The sequence below is a fragment of the Tachysurus fulvidraco genome, chromosome 19 (genome assembly GCF_022655615.1).
Source record: "Tachysurus fulvidraco isolate hzauxx_2018 chromosome 19, HZAU_PFXX_2.0, whole genome shotgun sequence".
NCBI lineage: Eukaryota > Metazoa > Chordata > Actinopteri > Siluriformes > Bagridae > Tachysurus > Tachysurus fulvidraco.
In genome coordinates this window covers 15,319,785-15,338,488 of record NC_062536.1, presented here as the reverse complement: position 1 = coordinate 15,338,488, position 18,704 = coordinate 15,319,785, and the positions used below count along the sequence as shown (strand labels likewise).

Genomic DNA, 18,704 nt, shown 5'->3' with positions numbered 1-18,704 from the left:
CACACACACACTTACAGAACGTGTTCTCAGACAGTTAAGTTACAGGGCTGGAAAGCTTTTGGTGACTTGCTCAGATTGACACCATAACAGCCACGTGCACACTTTTCTTAAAGGGACAGAGACCTTTAATACGGTGAGGCTCCAAAAATCCACAGACACACGATGAGAACTGCTGTACTAGAGGAAGGACTGCACTGTAATGGATTCAGGAGGAAGGAGAAAAGAAAAAGAAAAAAGGAAAGAAAGAAAGCAAGCAAGAATAAAAGGAGGAATAAAAAAATATCCCCCCCCCTCTTTTATATATATATATATATATATATATATATATATATATATATATATATATATATATATATATATATATATATAAAGATAAGATGGAGGAAGAATAAAAAAAGAGAGTTAAAGGTGAGAGAAAAGAAGCGGAGGAGGAAAAAAGAGAGGGTTGGAGAAAGAAAGAAAGAAAGAAAGAAAGAGATGGATGAAGTAGTAAAGAGATGAAGAAAGTTAGAAAAGAAAGGGGCATTGGAATAAAAAAGAAAAGGTTGAAGGATCAAAGGGAATATTGGGGTATCAATGTTAGGAAGAAATAAAAGACTTGATATAATAAGCTACAAGATATAATCCACAGTGGTCATTATTAAATGGTAGAATCTTGTTTTCTGATAAGGTTTTTTTAGTCACTTCATCACTAGCTCACAGTAACACTATGTTCCCTTCTGAATCCCATCACAGCAGGATTGTGACTTCATCCTGTGGAGGACAGCAGGAGGAGACAATCTGTGTGACTGCTGCTCAGTCGTGAAGTCACACGTCTGAACTGAGATTCCTGAAGAAGACCTGAGTCTGAGTCGTGAGGTTGTGTTGTTGTGGAGTGAGACACATACCCGGCAGAAAGCAGTGACCAGAGGCAGGAGAGCTGCTGCAATGCCATGTTCATCCATGTGAGAGCAGTCCTGCACACACACACACACACACACACACACACACACACACACACACACACACACACACACACACACACACACACACACACACACACACAAGGTTAGATCTGATTCATTAATTGAATCTGTCACTCAGACATGTCTAGATAACAGACAGCCTGAGGTTTTATATCTAACTGGATTACATTTAGTACCTGCAGTGTGCAGTTCATCATGCGCACAATGTAGTCAAACTGCTGGTCATCCAGCACAGCTCTGTTCTGTAGCACATGCTGGTTCAGCTCCTGAGTCAAACACAGGCGAGCTGCACGCCCTTTCAATGCCCGCAACACTGCAGGCATCAACTACACACACACACACACAAAAAATATGTCAGAAAGGACTGAAAAGTCTCACTAAAGCTGTTATGATATAAACTTCCTGCATGTACCTTCTTGGCTTCCAGCAGCTTGTTGTCGAATATGTATGTGATGCAGTTCCTGACTACCTCCAGTCTTCGGGCACTGTTCAATAGTACACTGCCGTTTCTGTCGGCATTATCAGCTGAGGACAGGACGAGAAGAGAACAGAACAATTTAACAATTTCATTTTGCATCCCAAATGACACACTATGCACATATACTAGGCTTTTTAATCTCTATAATCTAGTGTATGGATATTAGAAGGGTCATATCAGCTCAAATGGAACACTAAGGTTTTTTTTACTAACTGAAAGTATAAGCCGTCTTTTTCTCGGTCTGTGGCAAAGGACAATTTCTGTCTAATACTCGCTCAGCTGATTTTTATCCAGATCCAGATCCAGTTTTTCTCATTCCTTCCAGTTGTGACTTCCAACCTCCTCCCTTCTGTCACACCCTAAATCACACTCTGTTTCTTGGCACATGAGATGCGACCGCATTGAGAAAACTTCAGCTGTGTAATGCGCTAATGCTTTAAGCATAATTACACTGCAAATTCTGCTGTAGAGCCTACATTTGTTCTTAACTTTATCGTACACATCCTCTAACGTATTGAAAGAAAAAACAGGCCCCTGTTGAGTATAAATAAATAAACTTTAGTGATGCAGTGCTGCACACTGACTATGTGGACAGATGGAGAACCTGGGTATGTGAAAAGGATGGTGTGAGGAAAGCTGGGGTTAGTTGAGGTGAGCCAAGGTGAGTTGGGGTTAGTTGAGGTGAGCTGAGGTGAACTGGGAGGAGTTGGGATCAGTTAGGGTGAGCTGAGGTGAGTTGGGGTTAGTTGAGGTGAGCTGAGGTGAGTTGGAGTTAGTTGAGGTGAGCTGAGGTGAGTTGGAGTTAGTTGAGGTGAGCTGAGGTGAACTGGGAGGTGTTGGGTTGAGCTGAGGCGATTCAAGGTCAGTTGGCTTTAGCTGAGGTGAGCTGGGGTGAGTCAGAGTTAACCGAGTGTGAGTTTGGGGTGAGTCAGAGTCAGTTGGTGTGAGTTTAGGGTAAGCTGAGGTGAGTTTGGGGTGAGTCAGAGTCAGTTTGGGCAAGATTAAGGTAAGGTGAGGTGAGTTTGAGGTGTCAGAGTCAGCTGGGGTGAGTTTGGGGTGAGCTGAGGTGAGTTTGGGGTGAGTCTGAATGAATTAGTGTAACATGGAGGCTTATCCGGTGCTCACACTCACCCAGTGGAGGTCCTGAGGGCACCATCTCCTTCAGCTCAGATTTGACCACAGGAGGAGCCGTTCTGAGCTTAGCAGCTGCGTGATCGATGAACAGCTGCACAGAGACCTCGTCCAGGTGCGGGAAGGGGGACCGGGAGACAGGAGGCTGACAATGAGGGCTTTCCACTGGCCGCTGGGTTTTGTGCATGGCTACAGCAGGATATGGGTTCTCCTGAGAGAGAGAAGAATATTGTAACATTCCATTAGAGAACAGGATAACAAAGTGTTATAGAAGTGACAAAAGCTTAGGATGAAAATGAAGGTGTACGTTTTTGAAGAGCTGCTCGGCCAGCTCCTTGACATGGTTCCACACTTTGTGTACGTCGTTCTGCTCCTGGCGGATTCTCTCCACCTGGTTGGCAATGAGCTACACAAGGGGCGAGGAAGAAGAAGGAAAAGAAGAAGAATGTCAAAAACAAAAATCATGTCGGCTCATTAAATCGTTCAGTCAGAAACTCACATCATCAAATAGATCTGTGGGTCTGTACGGCGAGCCTCTCTCTGACACGAACCGCGCAAACGCCATGCCGTCCAGCACCTTCATCAGGAAGTCATCCTCAGAGAGAGATCGCTGGCCTAGGAAGGCAGCCTGGGAGAAAAAAAAAACATTAGTAAAATAAAACTTACAGTGAATCATACGCTGTAATAAGTAGCGGAGAAAGCGGACGCAGGAGTACCTTATGGAAGCGAATGACAGGCTCTGGGTGAATACGGATGATATGTAGACACCAGCGATATCCCAGGAAGAGCTGTGCAAAGAGCCACAGGAACACGGCACGGATCTCTTTATCCTACAAGACAAGAAAGACAGTTTCTCTGTCAGTTACAACAAATGCAAAAACGTAAGTGATCATTTGAGAGCCACAAGAATAACAAGCCATATACGAAGGTGTAATTGTTGTGGTGCATTGTGGGTATTTTTTTTGACAGGGAAGGACATTTCCAGTGTAATAGAATGATTCAGCAATTGTGAAACACACACACACACACACACACACACACACACAGAGAGAGAAAGAGAGAGAGAAAGAAAGAAAGAAAGTGAGAGAGAGAAAGTAAGAGAGAGAGAGAGAGAGAGAGAGAGAGAGAGAGAGAGAGCACTTAAAATGGCCAGGCTGACTATTCAGTACCCTAAGTAGTGAACTAGGATGCTGATGTGAGAAGCTGTACCTGAATCTTCGGAGGCGAAGGCTGTGTAGATGACGGAGGGAAGGCGTGATCTGCCACCGCCAGCTCCGGGTCTAACACCTATACAACAAAAACACAAACACACACACACACACACACACACACACACACACACACACACACACACACACACACACACACACACACACACACCAAATATAATGAAAATGACGTCTAATGGACATATGCATCAGTGTGGGTTCATTAATAAAATAACCTCGCTCAAGAATACTGTTTACACAACATTTAGACATGACAAGTGTCTGAAATGAAAACTATAGGGAATTTGTTAGAAAGACAAAATTCTGTAAGCCGTTTCCATAGAAACAAAGGGAAACCGTGTGATTGATGTGTGTTGTCTTTGTTCATAGCCCTTGTTCTGCTTTAGGATGCTGTTCAGCAGTTGTAGACCATAGAAATGACTAAACCACAATCACAACCATAAGTAGTTTACAAGGATTTGTTAGAGAGAGAGAGAGAGATAGAGAGGGAGAGAAAAGAGAGAGAGAGAGAGAGAGAGAGAGAGAGAAATAGCAATACAGTGATTCCTTCCAGAGTGATTTACTGAGAGAGAAAACAGACCACTGTTCTGCTATACACATTCACACACACACACAGGCACCGACACACACACAGGCACCGACACACACACAGGCACCGACACACACACAGGCACCGACACACACACACACACACAGGCACCGACACACACACAGGCACCGACACACACACAAGCACCGACACACACACAGGCACCGACACACACACAGGCACCGACACACACACAGGCACCGACACACACAGGCACAGACACACACAGGCACAGGCATAGACACACACACACAGAGGCACAGACACACACGCACAGGCACACACGCAGGCATAGACACACACGCAGGCACAGACACACACGCAGGCACAGACACACACGCAGGCACAGACACACACGCAGGCACAGACACACACACAGGCACAGACACACACACAGGCACAGACACACACACACAGGCACAGACACACACAGGCACAGACACAGGCACAGACACGCACACACAAGCACAGACCCGCACACACAGGCACAGACCCGCACACACAGGCACAGACCCGCACACACAGGCACAGACCCGCACACACAGGCACAGACCCGCACACACAGGCACAGACCCGCACACACAGGCACAGACCCGCACACACAGGCACAGACCCGCACACACAGGCACAGACCCGCACACACAGGCACAGACCCGCACACACAGGCACAGACCCGCACACACAGGCACAGACCCGCACACACAGGCACAGACCCGCACACACAGGCACAGACCCGCACACAGACACACACACAGGCACAGACACACACAGGCACAGGCACAGACACACACTTTCTCTTTCTCTCTCCCTGTTTCACACACACAAACGCGCATACACACACGCACCCTCTTATTCTAATCTCTAATGGCACTCAGCCCTTCTTTATTTTCCTCCTTTCACTTTCTCTGACCACAGACAGTGCGTTTTCAGTAAAAGCTCCAATTACGGCACTTAACTGGCACATGAAAGCGGATCATTCCCTCCAAATGAGACCAAAGTCTATTCCCGACACCACAACACGTTCTGATTCACAAAGGAAAAACCCGCTTGCGTAAGCTAACTCCTTCCCATTGGTGTCTTGACACTGAGTATGCAAAACTGTTTAATCTTTTTACTGTAAACCTGCAGGGCTTTTAGACCTGACAATCAGAACCCATTCAATGCCACTGGTGAGATTTCTGAGAAAGATGAAACTGAAACATTTCTAAATATCCACAATGAACAACAGCTAGTTATTTACAATCCAAGCAGAAATAATCGAATGCTACTTTCACACACACAGCAACGAGTGATGGTAACCGGTGGCGACTAGATGTGGGCGTGTCCAGCGATGTGACAAAACTGAACAAAGCTAAGCCTCGTGCAAATGACGGTAGAAGTAGAATGCACGTGATCCAACAAATCTCCATCTAGAATGTTTCCTTTTAGCGGCAAAAAGAAAACTGAAATGCTAACTGCTGCACCCACTGAGAAACGTTATTACCATGGCAACCATTAATAGGACCGCCCACTAGCTACTTCCTAGCACAGTGACCGGAGACTCACGGCATTAATCATTTTATGTGTGAATGCAGCTTTAATCTGGAAGTAAAGTAAGACACTACACATGACAAGGAAAATCAGTTGCTGATAATCCTTACAAATAGTTTTTGGTTTTTGACATTTTCTAAAGAAAAAAAAACTTTATACTTTATAACCTTTATAACCAGAAATGTTTTTTTTCTTTCTATATTTTAAGATGCACACAGAATACATTTAATATATTACAAGTAAAAAGTTTATTATTATTATTATTATTATTATTATTATTATTATTATTATTATTATTATTATTATAATAAAACATTAGTTTTATTCAGACAAACATCAGAAAAAATATTATTATCTGTAGAGTTTTGGCTTTAAGGCGGTAAAATAAACATGGTCTCATTCATTCTTCCAGGAACCCTCTCCTGCTACTGTTCCTTGTTTGTTCATGCACCTAAAACTGATAGTGGATGTTATGACACTACTATAAACTATAAAATCTCTTTCCAGTAAACTCTAAAAAGGAGGAAGAGCCGAGTCACGTGCCGTGGGGTATGATTGTTGTTGGCACAATGCCTCAACATGGAGATAAACGTTACAAGAAAGTATTTCATCTTTCTGTGAAAGTCTAATAATCGAAACCAGGATCAAATAATTAAATGTGTATAAGTGTGTGTTACATCTAACAAATTTTAACTAATGCTTACAGAACAAACTCAAGGCCCGAGTGCAGAGTACAAGCACACTGCCAGAATGAGACCCCCGGCGTTAAGAGACCTAATCAAAGTATAAACATTGCTTATGAATAACAAATGAAATGCATGAACATGTAACTAGATTGTGTTGAGCTTCTGCTTCAGAGGGTCATTGTTTTGCATGGTGTTGTTTGGAGCTGTGATAAAGTGAGACAGCGTGTGCTTTTCTAGACACTCTGAGTTTGTGTGTTGGAGAAGTGATGTTGTAAGGGGTGTGTTACCATGGAGAGGACTGTCTGTGTGTGCTGCAGAAGAGGCTCAGGCAGCAGAGATATGTGGACACACTCCGGGATGGTTACGGTGCCTCCGTCCAGATCTGCAATGATCACGTCCAACTGGACAAACCACACAGACACACACACAGACAAGATGAAACAGACAGACACACAAACACAGACAGACACACACACACACACACACACACACACACACACACAAACACAGACAGACAGACAGACACAAAGACAGACAGACACACAGACAGACAGACAGACAGACACAAAGACAGACAGACACAGACACACACACACAGACAGACACACATACAATTAATAATTTGCCAAACACTATTATCCAGAGTGATATACTGTACATTTTTATCACAGTTTGAGGGTTTAAACAAACATGCTTAGTGCTGACTATATGGTCACTACACATGTATTAGTGCTGATCAGACTAAGACAGCTACAGCACTAATTAATAAGGAAGTGAGTAGGTATATTAGACACATGGCAGGAGAAGGAGCATCATACCAGCTCCTGAGTCTCTGAGCGAAAGAAGGAGTTGACTCCAATGATGAAGGGCGTTGGAGTGCTGAGGACTTCCAGGAGCTTCCCGGGGAGGATGGGGACATAGGTGAAGCTGAGAGGGAGAACAATGATTAGACTTTCATTATCAACACAAGAATCTTAGCACATCATCATCATCACCATCATCCAGCCCTGATAAACTGCATGATAAATACAAAACAGAAAGTAGTGAGGTTAAATTTAAAATACAATTTGTTTCATTATGACTTGGAAGTGCCACAGAAGTGTCAATATATATTGTAAAACTGTGGAAATTCCCAAACTACCAGAAAAGAATGATATCTGATGCCAAGTATTATGAATGTGGGATTTTTTTTCCTGGCAAGCAAACAAAAGCTAAACTTTTACTTTGAGAAGTGACCCAAAAATCTGTCCAAATCCAGAGATAAGAGATTCCCGTACAGACACACAGACACTCACACACACAGACATCATATATAATCCCACCCAAACATGTGCAAATGAGGTATATATATAGATAGGTAGGTAGATACACACACACACACACACACACACACACACACACACACACACACACACACACACACACACACACACACACATATATATATATATATATACATACACACACACACACACACACATACACACCACGCACACATACACACCACGCACACACATATACACACCATACACATACACACAAATACACCACGCATACACACACACACACATCATACACACACATACATATACACACAAAAACACACACCTGTATTTGAGAGGGAACATGATGGCCAGCAGAGCTCGGCAGGAGTCAGTGAGCCGCTGGTAGCTTTTGGACAGGAAGAGGATCTTGTGCTCCGTTAGAGTGGCACAGAAAAGATAGAGAACATTCACAATCCCTGCAGAGAAACAACAAATGTGAAGGATGTTTAGTCAACAGAAACTGAATGCACCATGACTGCGTTCTCCATCTGAAGCTCTGATTTGTTCCTACTTTAATTTAAAAACCTCGATCTCGATGGACGTTCTCGCTATCGAACTCGATGGACGTACTAATGCGACTGCCTCAGAAATATGATGTGAGGTGACTGATATGTTGTCCTGTTTCCAAAAACAAGAGATTTGAATGGTAGTCCTACCACCTGCTGATAAACTGGTTTCCATGGCAACCAGTAGTAGCGATTAAATCAGACAGTACATCTTTGTATGTATCACGTATCGTATAAATGTCTGTATGTGCTCGACTCAACTGTAAGTTATTTTTGTACACAAGCTCAAGACATAAAGTCTTAAATGTAAATGAATGCAGCAGAACCGTTATTCGTATTTACACCATTCTGTATAAAAGTGTTATGTGTGAAAATCAGCAGGGGAACCAACCATGAGGTACCAAAATCCAAGTCACCTTTTAAGTCACAGAGCTCAGACTTTTTCTTCATGCTGATATAGGATGTGAACGTTCATTGAAGCTTTTGCTGTGTATTTGCATGATTTTATTCGTAGTGCTGCTACCACACGATCGGTCGATTAGATAACTGCATGATGGTGTTAATGTTCCTAATAAAGCCAAACACCTCAATTACAGTACAGCGCCATGGTTTATTGTACACGTGGATGTCTTTTTAAAAAAAAAAAAGATAGATGAGTAGATGTGCTCAGTATAGCACAATTCCGGTCAACTGAAGAAGCCACAGAAACAAATGCTACTCCTTATATTAGTCATAACCTATTCAGCTTAGCTTAACGTTTTGCACATATGTTTCTCTAAAGCAGGGGTGTACAGAAAGGGCTGGCGTGGCTGTGAGTGTGCATTCCACCTAAGTAGAAACCATGCCAAAGTCTACTGAAAGTCAAGATCAACTGATTAAACATTGATTGAATCAGGCGTAGGAGCTGCTTGAGTGGAATCTTTGCAGAAAGTATTGGATACCCCGATCTAAAGCATGCATGTCATTGCTTCACTCTTTTAAAAAAAAAAAATCATCAAGAATTTAAGCAGTAAAGGTGCAGTGCCTGATTATGATCACGAATCATCACTTATCGCATGTTTTGGTCTATTTCACAATTCCTTACGTCACTTTTGTGCATGCAGAATTCATGACGTGGGTGCAGACGATCTTACCGAGCTGCCTGAAAAGCTGGGCCACGCTGCTGCCGCTCACAGGAAGTGAGTCATTAATGGGGGTCTGGATCACCTGCCTGTCTCCAGCACCCAAGGTGATGGTCCTCTTCACGGAGGAAGCCGTATACAGATAACAGAAGGAGAGAAAAACAGCAAATGAGAAACGTGCATCAGCATATGAGGTTTCACAGGTCTGTGACAGCACAGGTCCATGAGCTCCAGGTTAGTGTGTGTGTGTGTGTGTGATTGTGTGAGCACAGTGGGGGGGTTAGCAGCTATGCTACACATTGCATGTCATGCCAATCATTGATTATCATCAGCAATCTGTTCTGAAGCATGAAATACACAAGCAGCATCATTTCTGTATTACGATCTTCATCACAAAGCAGGTCCATGCAAGATTAGTTTACGTTCCAACAACACAGATTATTAAGCTTTCATTATTAAGCTTTAAAGGAAAAAAAAAGCAGGAGTTTTACATAAAGGTAAATAATATTGCTATACAAAATAACTACACAGCACCGATGGTGCCAAAAGAAAACAAATAATATCCATATTTAAATCAGTGTATTAATATTATGATAAATGAATGAATATATTGTGAATATATTTTTATTTATTTAATTATTTTATTTCTTTATTTCTTTATATCATGCTATGGCCCAGATGCATGCCATGAAATAATTCAAACCGCAATCCTCTTCTGTTCTGATATGAATATTAAGTTGTTTACGCTTCAGGAAATCTGCTCAAACTGAAACAGTCTCAGTACAAACTTCAGAAAGCACCAGAAAGTTCACCAAGTTTCAGAACAGCAAGACGTGACGTAAAAACCCAAGTTTCATCGCCATCGTCTTCTACTAGGATGATCACGTTCTTTGCTTTTGCCCGAATAAAGCTACAGAAGTCAATTAAAAAAAAAGTGTAAGGGTTTTAGATTTTACTCGGAGCTCGCTTCTCAAACGTCCTTGATTTCAATCTGAAATTAGTATTGAATTCAAAACACAAATAAAGCCCTAATTCACCCTCATTACAATTCTACTAAGATACAGAAGTATTGCACTCAATACCAAATAGCCTAATGTATTAGCATTAGCATTAATCTAGCTAAAGTTGAAGTAGATTTGAGTTGGATTTTAGTAAATCTCCAGTAGTAGAAACATTCTGTGTGCTATTTATTTACTTACTTTACTTACATACATAACAGCAGGCAAATGTGTGAAAATATAGCATTAACTGAGGTACTTTTGCTAAACCACTCGCTAACAAGCACACAATAGAGCAGATTTCAATAGCGGATTTACAATTTAAACGAATATATTCCTTTTTTACATTAAAATGTATTCATTTTGCAGATATTTTTACCTCAAAAAAATATTTATTTAAATAAAAAAACTTACAAAATATATAGTATAATAAATCATGGCTAATATTTGCTGAAGGAATTAGCTGGATGGCTAGTTTGTAAACTAGCTCTGTTTAGATACATGAGATTTCAGTAGTTACACTCAGATATGAATTATTATGATGATAATTATTATTAATGATGATTTACAATAAACCAATATAAAAATATACAACAAATATTAGCTACCTGAGTCATTTCCACCAGCACTGACACCCAAACCACCACAGTACTTATTCAGTTAGCAGCTGAGCTCCATGAATAGGTTTTGTTTGTTTGTTAATTTGCTTGTTTGTTTTTTCTTTGTTGAAAGAAACTGAAAACGTCTCTTATTTAAGAGGGAGAATGTGAGCTTTGTGTGTGCTGTGGTTAAAAAAAAAAAAGAAGAAGAAGCTAAATGTCACCCATTTAAATATCATGTTTTGGAGCGTATGATAACTTTAGCTGTTTATCTAGAAGAAGGTGAAATAAAAATGTCTAAAAATGTTAATATAGAAATAAACATGGGGAAAAGTTTATGGTAACATTTTATGATACTGGGATTATACTTTCCATTTAGTCTAATACTTAAATATGTGACCATTAGACAGCGAGACATAAACTAAACAAACCAAACACACACACACACACACACACACACACAAAGTGTAGCAGAATTGTGGCTGTTGTGGCTATGAGCAGTTTGCTAGCAGCAGCACATGCACGCAACGCCACAGCAAGGACACAGTGAATATTGAGACGTTCTCCAGATCCCCTACATGTCATGTGAAGAGATCTGATAGGTTCCTGAAATGCCGAGGGTGCCTTTTAATCAGAAGGAGTGAAAGCCTGAGAGAGGCAGCAGCACTGGCAGTGAGAGAAAGAGCTAAAAACAAGCAAACTGGTCGTACCAGGCTGTCCTCTCGGTCTTCCTCGCCTGGCTAGATTAGTGAAACAGGTGTACACACATCGCACATACAACATACACACACACGCACCGCAAAACACCACAGGAAAGCACAGGGGTTAGATACACCAGGCTTTAACTGAAACAAACTAAGAGAAATACCAACATGACATTACAAATGGCAAAGAAAAGCAAACAGATATGACGTGACGTTCAAACGAGTCGAGATGGGAATCGTAATGAAAAAATTCTGTTGAATCAATCGTTAATTCTATGTTGTTGTTTTTTAATGCCACACTGGTGATGCACAGCCGAACCTGATTAGTCAAAATTCATGTTCTAAAATATATATGACAGGTTAGGGAAGAAACATTTTTTGAAGGAGTCTCCACTTTTAGTAAAGATTTCCACCACAGTAAAGTCTTTAGTTTGCGAATTCTGGTTTCTTTGTGACGTGAAAATTAGCATTTTGTATTTTATAGATGACCTTCGAGAACATTATGATGTATCTGCTATAACATAAGCTGTTATCGCTTACGTTAGAGCAGGTTAACAAGGGTAACTTTTTCTGCGGATGTTCCACGTGATTAAATGAAGGACTAAACAGTACAATCTTTTAGAAATAAATTTAAAATAGCAATCACTTGAAAACTGCTGTGATATAAGAGCACAAACACTGTAAGTGCGTTTGTAATAGATTTCAGTTAATATTTCAGGTTGTAACATTAGGTAATGTTTTATTCCTTAAATATAAATGGTTTAACTCTGTGAGCTGTACGACTCTTCACGATCGCACGAGAACTGCTGTTTGTTGTTTCAAGTAAAAATGAGCTTTCGGTAAACCAGCGACGTTCAGAAGTTTGGGAAAACGTCCAGAAGACGATCTCTAAAAGTTTCAGCTCTGGCCGGAGAAAAGCTGAGAATCACAAAGGAGAATTTTGACAGATTCGCTGAGTCACATCTCTCTTTCACTTTCTTTTATTCTTTCTGTCTCCTCCTCTCACAAACATACTCACTATCTCTCTGTCGATCACACACAAACACAGCCTTTCCCCCATTTTATCTCACTCACTTATCTCTCCTTTATATGACTCAATCAGTAACTGCTCTTTTTTTTCCCTGAGTGAAGGCAGATGTGTGGAACGAGATACGAGCTCTCAATAGGTTGCTAACTCGCCTTGCAGCAGCCCTGAACACGGACTACGATTCTTACAGGCTTCTATATTTTTAGACATGGCTTTGAACCCTTTATTAAGTCAGTTTATACACCTACAACTAAACAGATTAGCCTCTTTGTGTCTCATGCTTTAGACATTTAGATATAATGAACTATTAACATTGCCACAAAGCAGCTTTATGGAAATTTGGATGTGGATTGAGATCCCTAACAATGAATAACAATAGACAGGAAGAAGTGAGTTTACTCAAAGTGTCTTATGGAATATTTATGATTACAGCAGCAGCACTACACAAATTTACAGTTTCCATTCATTAAGGAAGGAGATGATATACATTACTGGATTTGTGTTGGAAAAAATCTTTAAGAAATCTTTGTTGGAATGTTTACAGAGGAGAATCGATTCGTATCGATGTCAGATTTGTGTGCATCAGGTTCAGTAGTGGCTCTGGGGATATAAAGCAACTGAGCGTTGATGCTAGGATGAGAAACGGTTCACGAACAGAATCTGCTCAGTGAGGTAAAGGTGTAGTGTGTAGTGACCTACAATGCTAGGCACACCTAGAGGAAATGGTTGATGGGTGTGTGAGTGGGTGTGTCATCAATGTCCTCTGTGTACAGCAGAGGTGCGAGTAAGTCACATGTGCAAGTCACAAGTAAGTCTCAAGTCATGAATATCAAGTCAAAGTCAAGTCGAGTCTTTTTTTAATATTTGTCAAGCAATTCTCAAGTCTCAAATTTGCGACTTAAGTCTGACTCGAGTCAAGTCGAGTCCCCCATCTCTGAGTCATTTAACTCAAGTCCGAGTCAAGTCTCAAGTCATTAATGTCAAGTCAAATTCGAGTCTTTTTTTAATATTTGTCAAGTAAGTCTCAAGTCTGCGACTTAAGTCTGACTCGAGTCAAGGCATATGACTCGAGTCCCCCATCTCTGGTGTACTCTCTGGTGGGCTTTGAGCTCATTTTTATTAAAGCACACAAAAAGCAAAAATCAGAAATTCCATATTTGATTGACCGACTGAATCTGAAACAGAAACGCTGAGAGAACGCAAAGGAGTCACGTGACTGGAGCAAGTTGAGTGGGGGGAAAGACAAAAAAACAGAAAATCATATTTATTGATTATCGACAGACAGAATCAGAATAATAATCGTGATTGGCTAAAGCTGCGAATAAAAGGTCGCTGTTACCTGAAAACAACCCAGCAGCCAGTCAGATAAACTACAGACTGGGGGATCGTTTATCTGTAAGACACAGGAGGAGGGTTTAAACTTCACACACCAGTAAAGTTTTAATTATGAGTCACAACGAGAGGAAAGGAGATCATTTACACACGTCATGGGTGAAACAGAGGGGGCCAATATTAATGAGAACATGGTCTGTATACACACACATGTACTATGGAGTATGACCGTGGCTTATAGTACAGTGACGCAAGGCTTTCACCAAATACAGAGAGAAAACATTTCCAAAATGTTTTCATTCTATGAATAAAAGTAAATGAAAAGATGTAAAAGTCTCTCTCTGTGCAATAACACACACAAACACACACACACACGTTTAAGGAAATATGGAAAGTAAGGAAAGACATAAGGAGGAGTAAGAGGAAGACGGAATTAGGAATAGAGGAAAAGAGAGATGTTCGATAGCTCAGTGTAAAAATAATGGGAAGAAAGAAAGAAACAAACACAAACAAACATTGTAAGGGAAGAAGAGAGCATGTGTTAATAGTAGGGCCGAGTATCAAAAGAAATTTTCCGGTTCCGGTTCCAGTTCTGCCTTACGATTCCCGGTTCTGATTCCGATTCCACAATAAAAGAAATGTGAAAAATAATGCACAATACTTAAACAATTCCATTTGTGTTTATTAATCACTCTTTAAACATTTTAAACAGAGCATTTCAATTTATATCAATTTAAATTTAAATAAATCCAACATCAAATTTAACATCCAGAATTTTTAGCGTCTGCTTTCTCTGGGAGAAGACGAGACCTTTCCTGGCTTATTGTATCTCCAGCTGTGGAGAAAACCCTCTCAGAGGGGGTAGATTTGCTTTATTGTTGTAGCTTTGGAAATGAATCCACACTTTAGACCTTTTTTTTAGACATGTTTAACACAAAGCGTTCCTCAGCACAGCAGCGTGTTTGACTGATTTCTGGGGTAAACTGCATTAATTTGGTTGCGGGACTGTAAACAGTGTGAACGATTAATATTCATGAGGTAAGACGTGGCTATTTAAAGTGACCGCTCCCAGCGCTTTGCCCGTCATCGCATCGGAACCGTGTTTGGAACGGAAACGTCAAAATTCTGAATAAGAACCGGTTTTCGGTTCCCAACCCTAGTTAATATCTTAGTGAGTAAGTAATTAAATGAGGAATTACTTGGAAGAAAGGAAGGAAGATACAGTGGAGGAAAAAGGAAAGAAAATAAAGAGAAATTGTGAAGTAAATGTAGAGAAGAGAGAAGCGAATGATGGAGGCTGTACCTGCACCAAGCAAAAAATGTGTGCAGAAGTATTTGCCCCCCCGTTGTGAAAATTAGTTCCGATTTGTAACACTGCTGAATATGGAGAGAGCATAAGGGGGTAAATACTTCTGCACAGAGCTAGAAATTCTCAAACTGTCACTAAATGGAGTCTGAAGGTAGTGTGAAAAAGAAGAAAAGAAGCAGACACGACACAGCACTCGTCTCTTCGGCACAGTAACAATCTCCTGCATCTGCCAGCTGATGTCCAGCTGTGCAGCATGAAACACCATTCACATGCTGGTGTAGCTACATGTTACGAGTACACACACACACACACACACACACACACACACACACACACACACACAGTACAAGTGTTTACAGACACAATGTCCGTGTGTGTGTGTGTGTGTGTGTGTGTGTCTAAAACTCAAGCCTCACCTGAGATCCTCCAGCGATGGGAATCACGCAGGTCAGGAGATTCCCAATCACTGTTTCCAGTGGAACGTTGGCGTGCTCCACGTGCACGGTGTAGATGAGTCCCAGACAATTCTGTACAGAGAGGCACAGTCAGAGCTCAGCTCCATGTCACAAAACGCTGTGTGTGTGGGTGTGTGTGTCTCTGTGTGTGTGTGTGTGTGTGTGTGTGTGTGTGTGTGTGTCTGTGTGTGTGCTCACCCTGAACACTTCAGTGTGGTCCAGGCGGGAAACCAGCACCAGGCTCTTGGGGGCGTACAGCTGTTCTGGCTGGACAAGATCAGGGCTTTCATCCTCATCTGCCTCGCTGGGCTCTTCCTTCTTTAACTACACACACACACACACACACACACACACACACACACACACACACACACACACACACACACACACACACACACACACACACACACACACACACACACACACACACACACAAACACACGCGCACGCACACAGGTAAGACAAATTTTCAAGGTCTGAAGGTCTCAATTTCCTATTGCTGCTTCTCTCTCTTTCATTTTCTGTCTCTTTCTTTCTCTCAATCTTAGTGTATTTATAAAAGTCCCTATCTAAATTCCCCCCGTCTGTTTCTCTCTCTACTTCAGATATTATCTCTCTCACTTTCATTGCCTCTGTCCATCTGTCTCTTCTTGCTCTCTCTGTTTATAACTCTTATGCCATATCTCGCTCATTCACTTTCTGTCTCAGTGTCTCTCTTTCTCTTGTCCATACTCCCTGTTTCTCTCTCTGTCTCTGTGTCCATGTCTCTCTCTCTCTACCTATTATGTCATCTTTCGCTCACTCACTCGCTCTCACTTGCTCACTCGCTCGCTCTCACTTGCTCACTCGCTCGCTCTCACTTGCTCACTCGCTCGCTCTCACTTACTCACTCGCTCGCTCTCACTTACTCACTCTCGCTCGCTCTCACTTACTCACTCTCGCTCGCTCACTCACTCTCGCTCGCTCACTCACTCTCGCTCGCTCACTCACTCTCGCTCGCTCACTCACTAACTCTCTCTCACTCACTCACTAAATCACTCTCGCTCTTGCTCACTCACTAACTCTCTCTCACTCACTCACTAAATCTCTCTCTCACTCACTCGCTCGTGCTCACTCATTAACTCTCTCTCTCTCGCTCACTCTCTCTCTCGCTCACTCTCTCTCTCACTCACTCTCTCTCTCTCTCTCTCGCTCTCTCTCTCTCTCTCGCTCGCTCTCTCTCTCTCGCTCACTCTCTCTCTCGCTCACTCTCTCTCTCGCTCACTCTCTCTCTCGCTCGCTCACTCTCTCGCTCGCTCACTCTCACTCACTCTCTCACTCTCTCACTCTCTCACTCTCGCTCACTCTCTCACTCTCTCTCACTCTCGCTCACTCTCGCTCACTCTCGCTCACTCTCGCTCACTCTCGCTCACTCTCGCTCACTCTCGCTCACTCTCGCTCACTCTCTCACTCTCCCTCTCTCGCTCACTCCCTCTCTCGCTCACTCCCTCTCTCTCACTCACTCACACTCTCTCTCTCTCACTCACACTCTCTCTCTCTCACTCACTCACACTCTCTCTCACTCACTCACACTCTCTCTCACTCACTCACACTCTCTCTCTCTCACTCACTCTCACCTGAGGGTTATCTACAGTTTCCCAGAACGTGAAACAGGCACAGTAATGGCGTTCTGAGTTGATGTCTGTGAGGACGGCCACGAAGAAGGAGGAAGGCTGTTGCTCGGGAACCAGCTGCCATCCGCTGGGCTGACAGAACTGACAAAGTCACAGACAAGAGAAAAAAGAAAAGGGAGACATTACATGAATGGCTAATCTAATACGCTGCATGCCACGTGCGAAATCACGAGCAACATCACGGTACCTCAGTCTAGCGCCGTTCTCATTGTGTGAAGAAAAAAAAACCCTGCAAACACCTCTGATGGCTCCGCCCACTTTATTTTGCACTAGCTTTCACACTTTCTTACTAAGAGCACTGTTGACAAAAACAAAGTGCCCCTCCCGTGCTCACACTAATGCAAATGGCAAACAAATACTAGTGATACTAGTGATGATATATAATAGTGATACGGTATCAGTGGCAGGACATGTTATCATCATGTCGTGTCCACCCTCTTACATTAAAAAGTGTTTACAGAGCATTACAGTGGTATAATCAGGGAAAGTGTGTGTGTGTGTGTGTGTGTGTGTATACTCACCAGCTCGATGCCTTGGGGAAAGGGGTTATCTTCCCAGTCCTTCTCCGGGAATCGCTGGATTATCCGGCCTTGACCTTCACTTCCCCCTGTACGCGCACACACACACACACACAGTCAGGCAGATGCTCAAAGTGCTTTATCTAGTACAGCAAAAAAACAATGCTGGCCCATCTATAGACACTAGGACACTAGGACAGATGTCAAGTGGTAACAGCAGCGAGATTGTGACGTCATCAGGTTTCCCTCTTTCACCCTGACGCATGTAAACCATGACAGTGGCTAGAGTTATATTTTATGGAAACACGCTTACAACTTATCTTCATCATTCAGATCTACCAGCATTGCTCGACTGGTCCCACCATCTCTCAGAGTAAAAGGTAACTATATAGCAAGAAATTAGTTTCTCTTCTGGTGCATAGGTGGTGGAATGAATTTCCCCTAGATGAGTCACTGCTATCTTTAAAACGATGGGTGAAGGCCTACCTCTTCCTGAAACACTTCAACTAGCACTTTTTTCCCCTGTTTG

General features: G+C 42.2%; 1 protein-coding gene across 5 annotated transcripts in view; it reads right to left on the bottom strand.

Moving 5' to 3' along the window:
• sbf1 (SET binding factor 1) overlaps positions 1-18,704 on the bottom strand; it is a 56,638-nt gene that overhangs the window by 19,981 nt on the left and 17,953 nt on the right. For 2 of the 5 annotated variants that reach the window (XM_027151847.2, XM_027151850.2), the window contains exons 2-19: positions 18,179-18,264; positions 17,601-17,738; positions 16,183-16,308; positions 15,946-16,056; positions 14,228-14,281; positions 11,868-11,897; positions 9,573-9,678; positions 8,217-8,349; positions 7,427-7,535; positions 6,896-7,009; positions 3,784-3,861; positions 3,291-3,404; positions 3,074-3,202; positions 2,882-2,980; positions 2,575-2,785; positions 1,378-1,490; positions 1,142-1,291; positions 888-956 (exon numbers count right to left, since the gene is read on the bottom strand). In XM_027151847.2, the coding sequence (XP_027007648.2) occupies positions 888-956; positions 1,142-1,291; positions 1,378-1,490; positions 2,575-2,785; positions 2,882-2,980; positions 3,074-3,202; positions 3,291-3,404; positions 3,784-3,861; positions 6,896-7,009; positions 7,427-7,535; positions 8,217-8,349; positions 9,573-9,678; positions 11,868-11,897; positions 14,228-14,281; positions 15,946-16,056; positions 16,183-16,308; positions 17,601-17,738; positions 18,179-18,264 (1,970 nt within the window). The remainder of the gene's footprint in view (positions 1-887; positions 957-1,141; positions 1,292-1,377; positions 1,491-2,574; positions 2,786-2,881; positions 2,981-3,073; positions 3,203-3,290; positions 3,405-3,783; positions 3,862-6,895; positions 7,010-7,426; positions 7,536-8,216; positions 8,350-9,572; positions 9,679-11,867; positions 11,898-14,227; positions 14,282-15,945; positions 16,057-16,182; positions 16,309-17,600; positions 17,739-18,178; positions 18,265-18,704) is intronic. The other 3 variants (XM_027151848.2, XM_027151849.2, XM_027151851.2) reach the window with 3 other exon arrangements.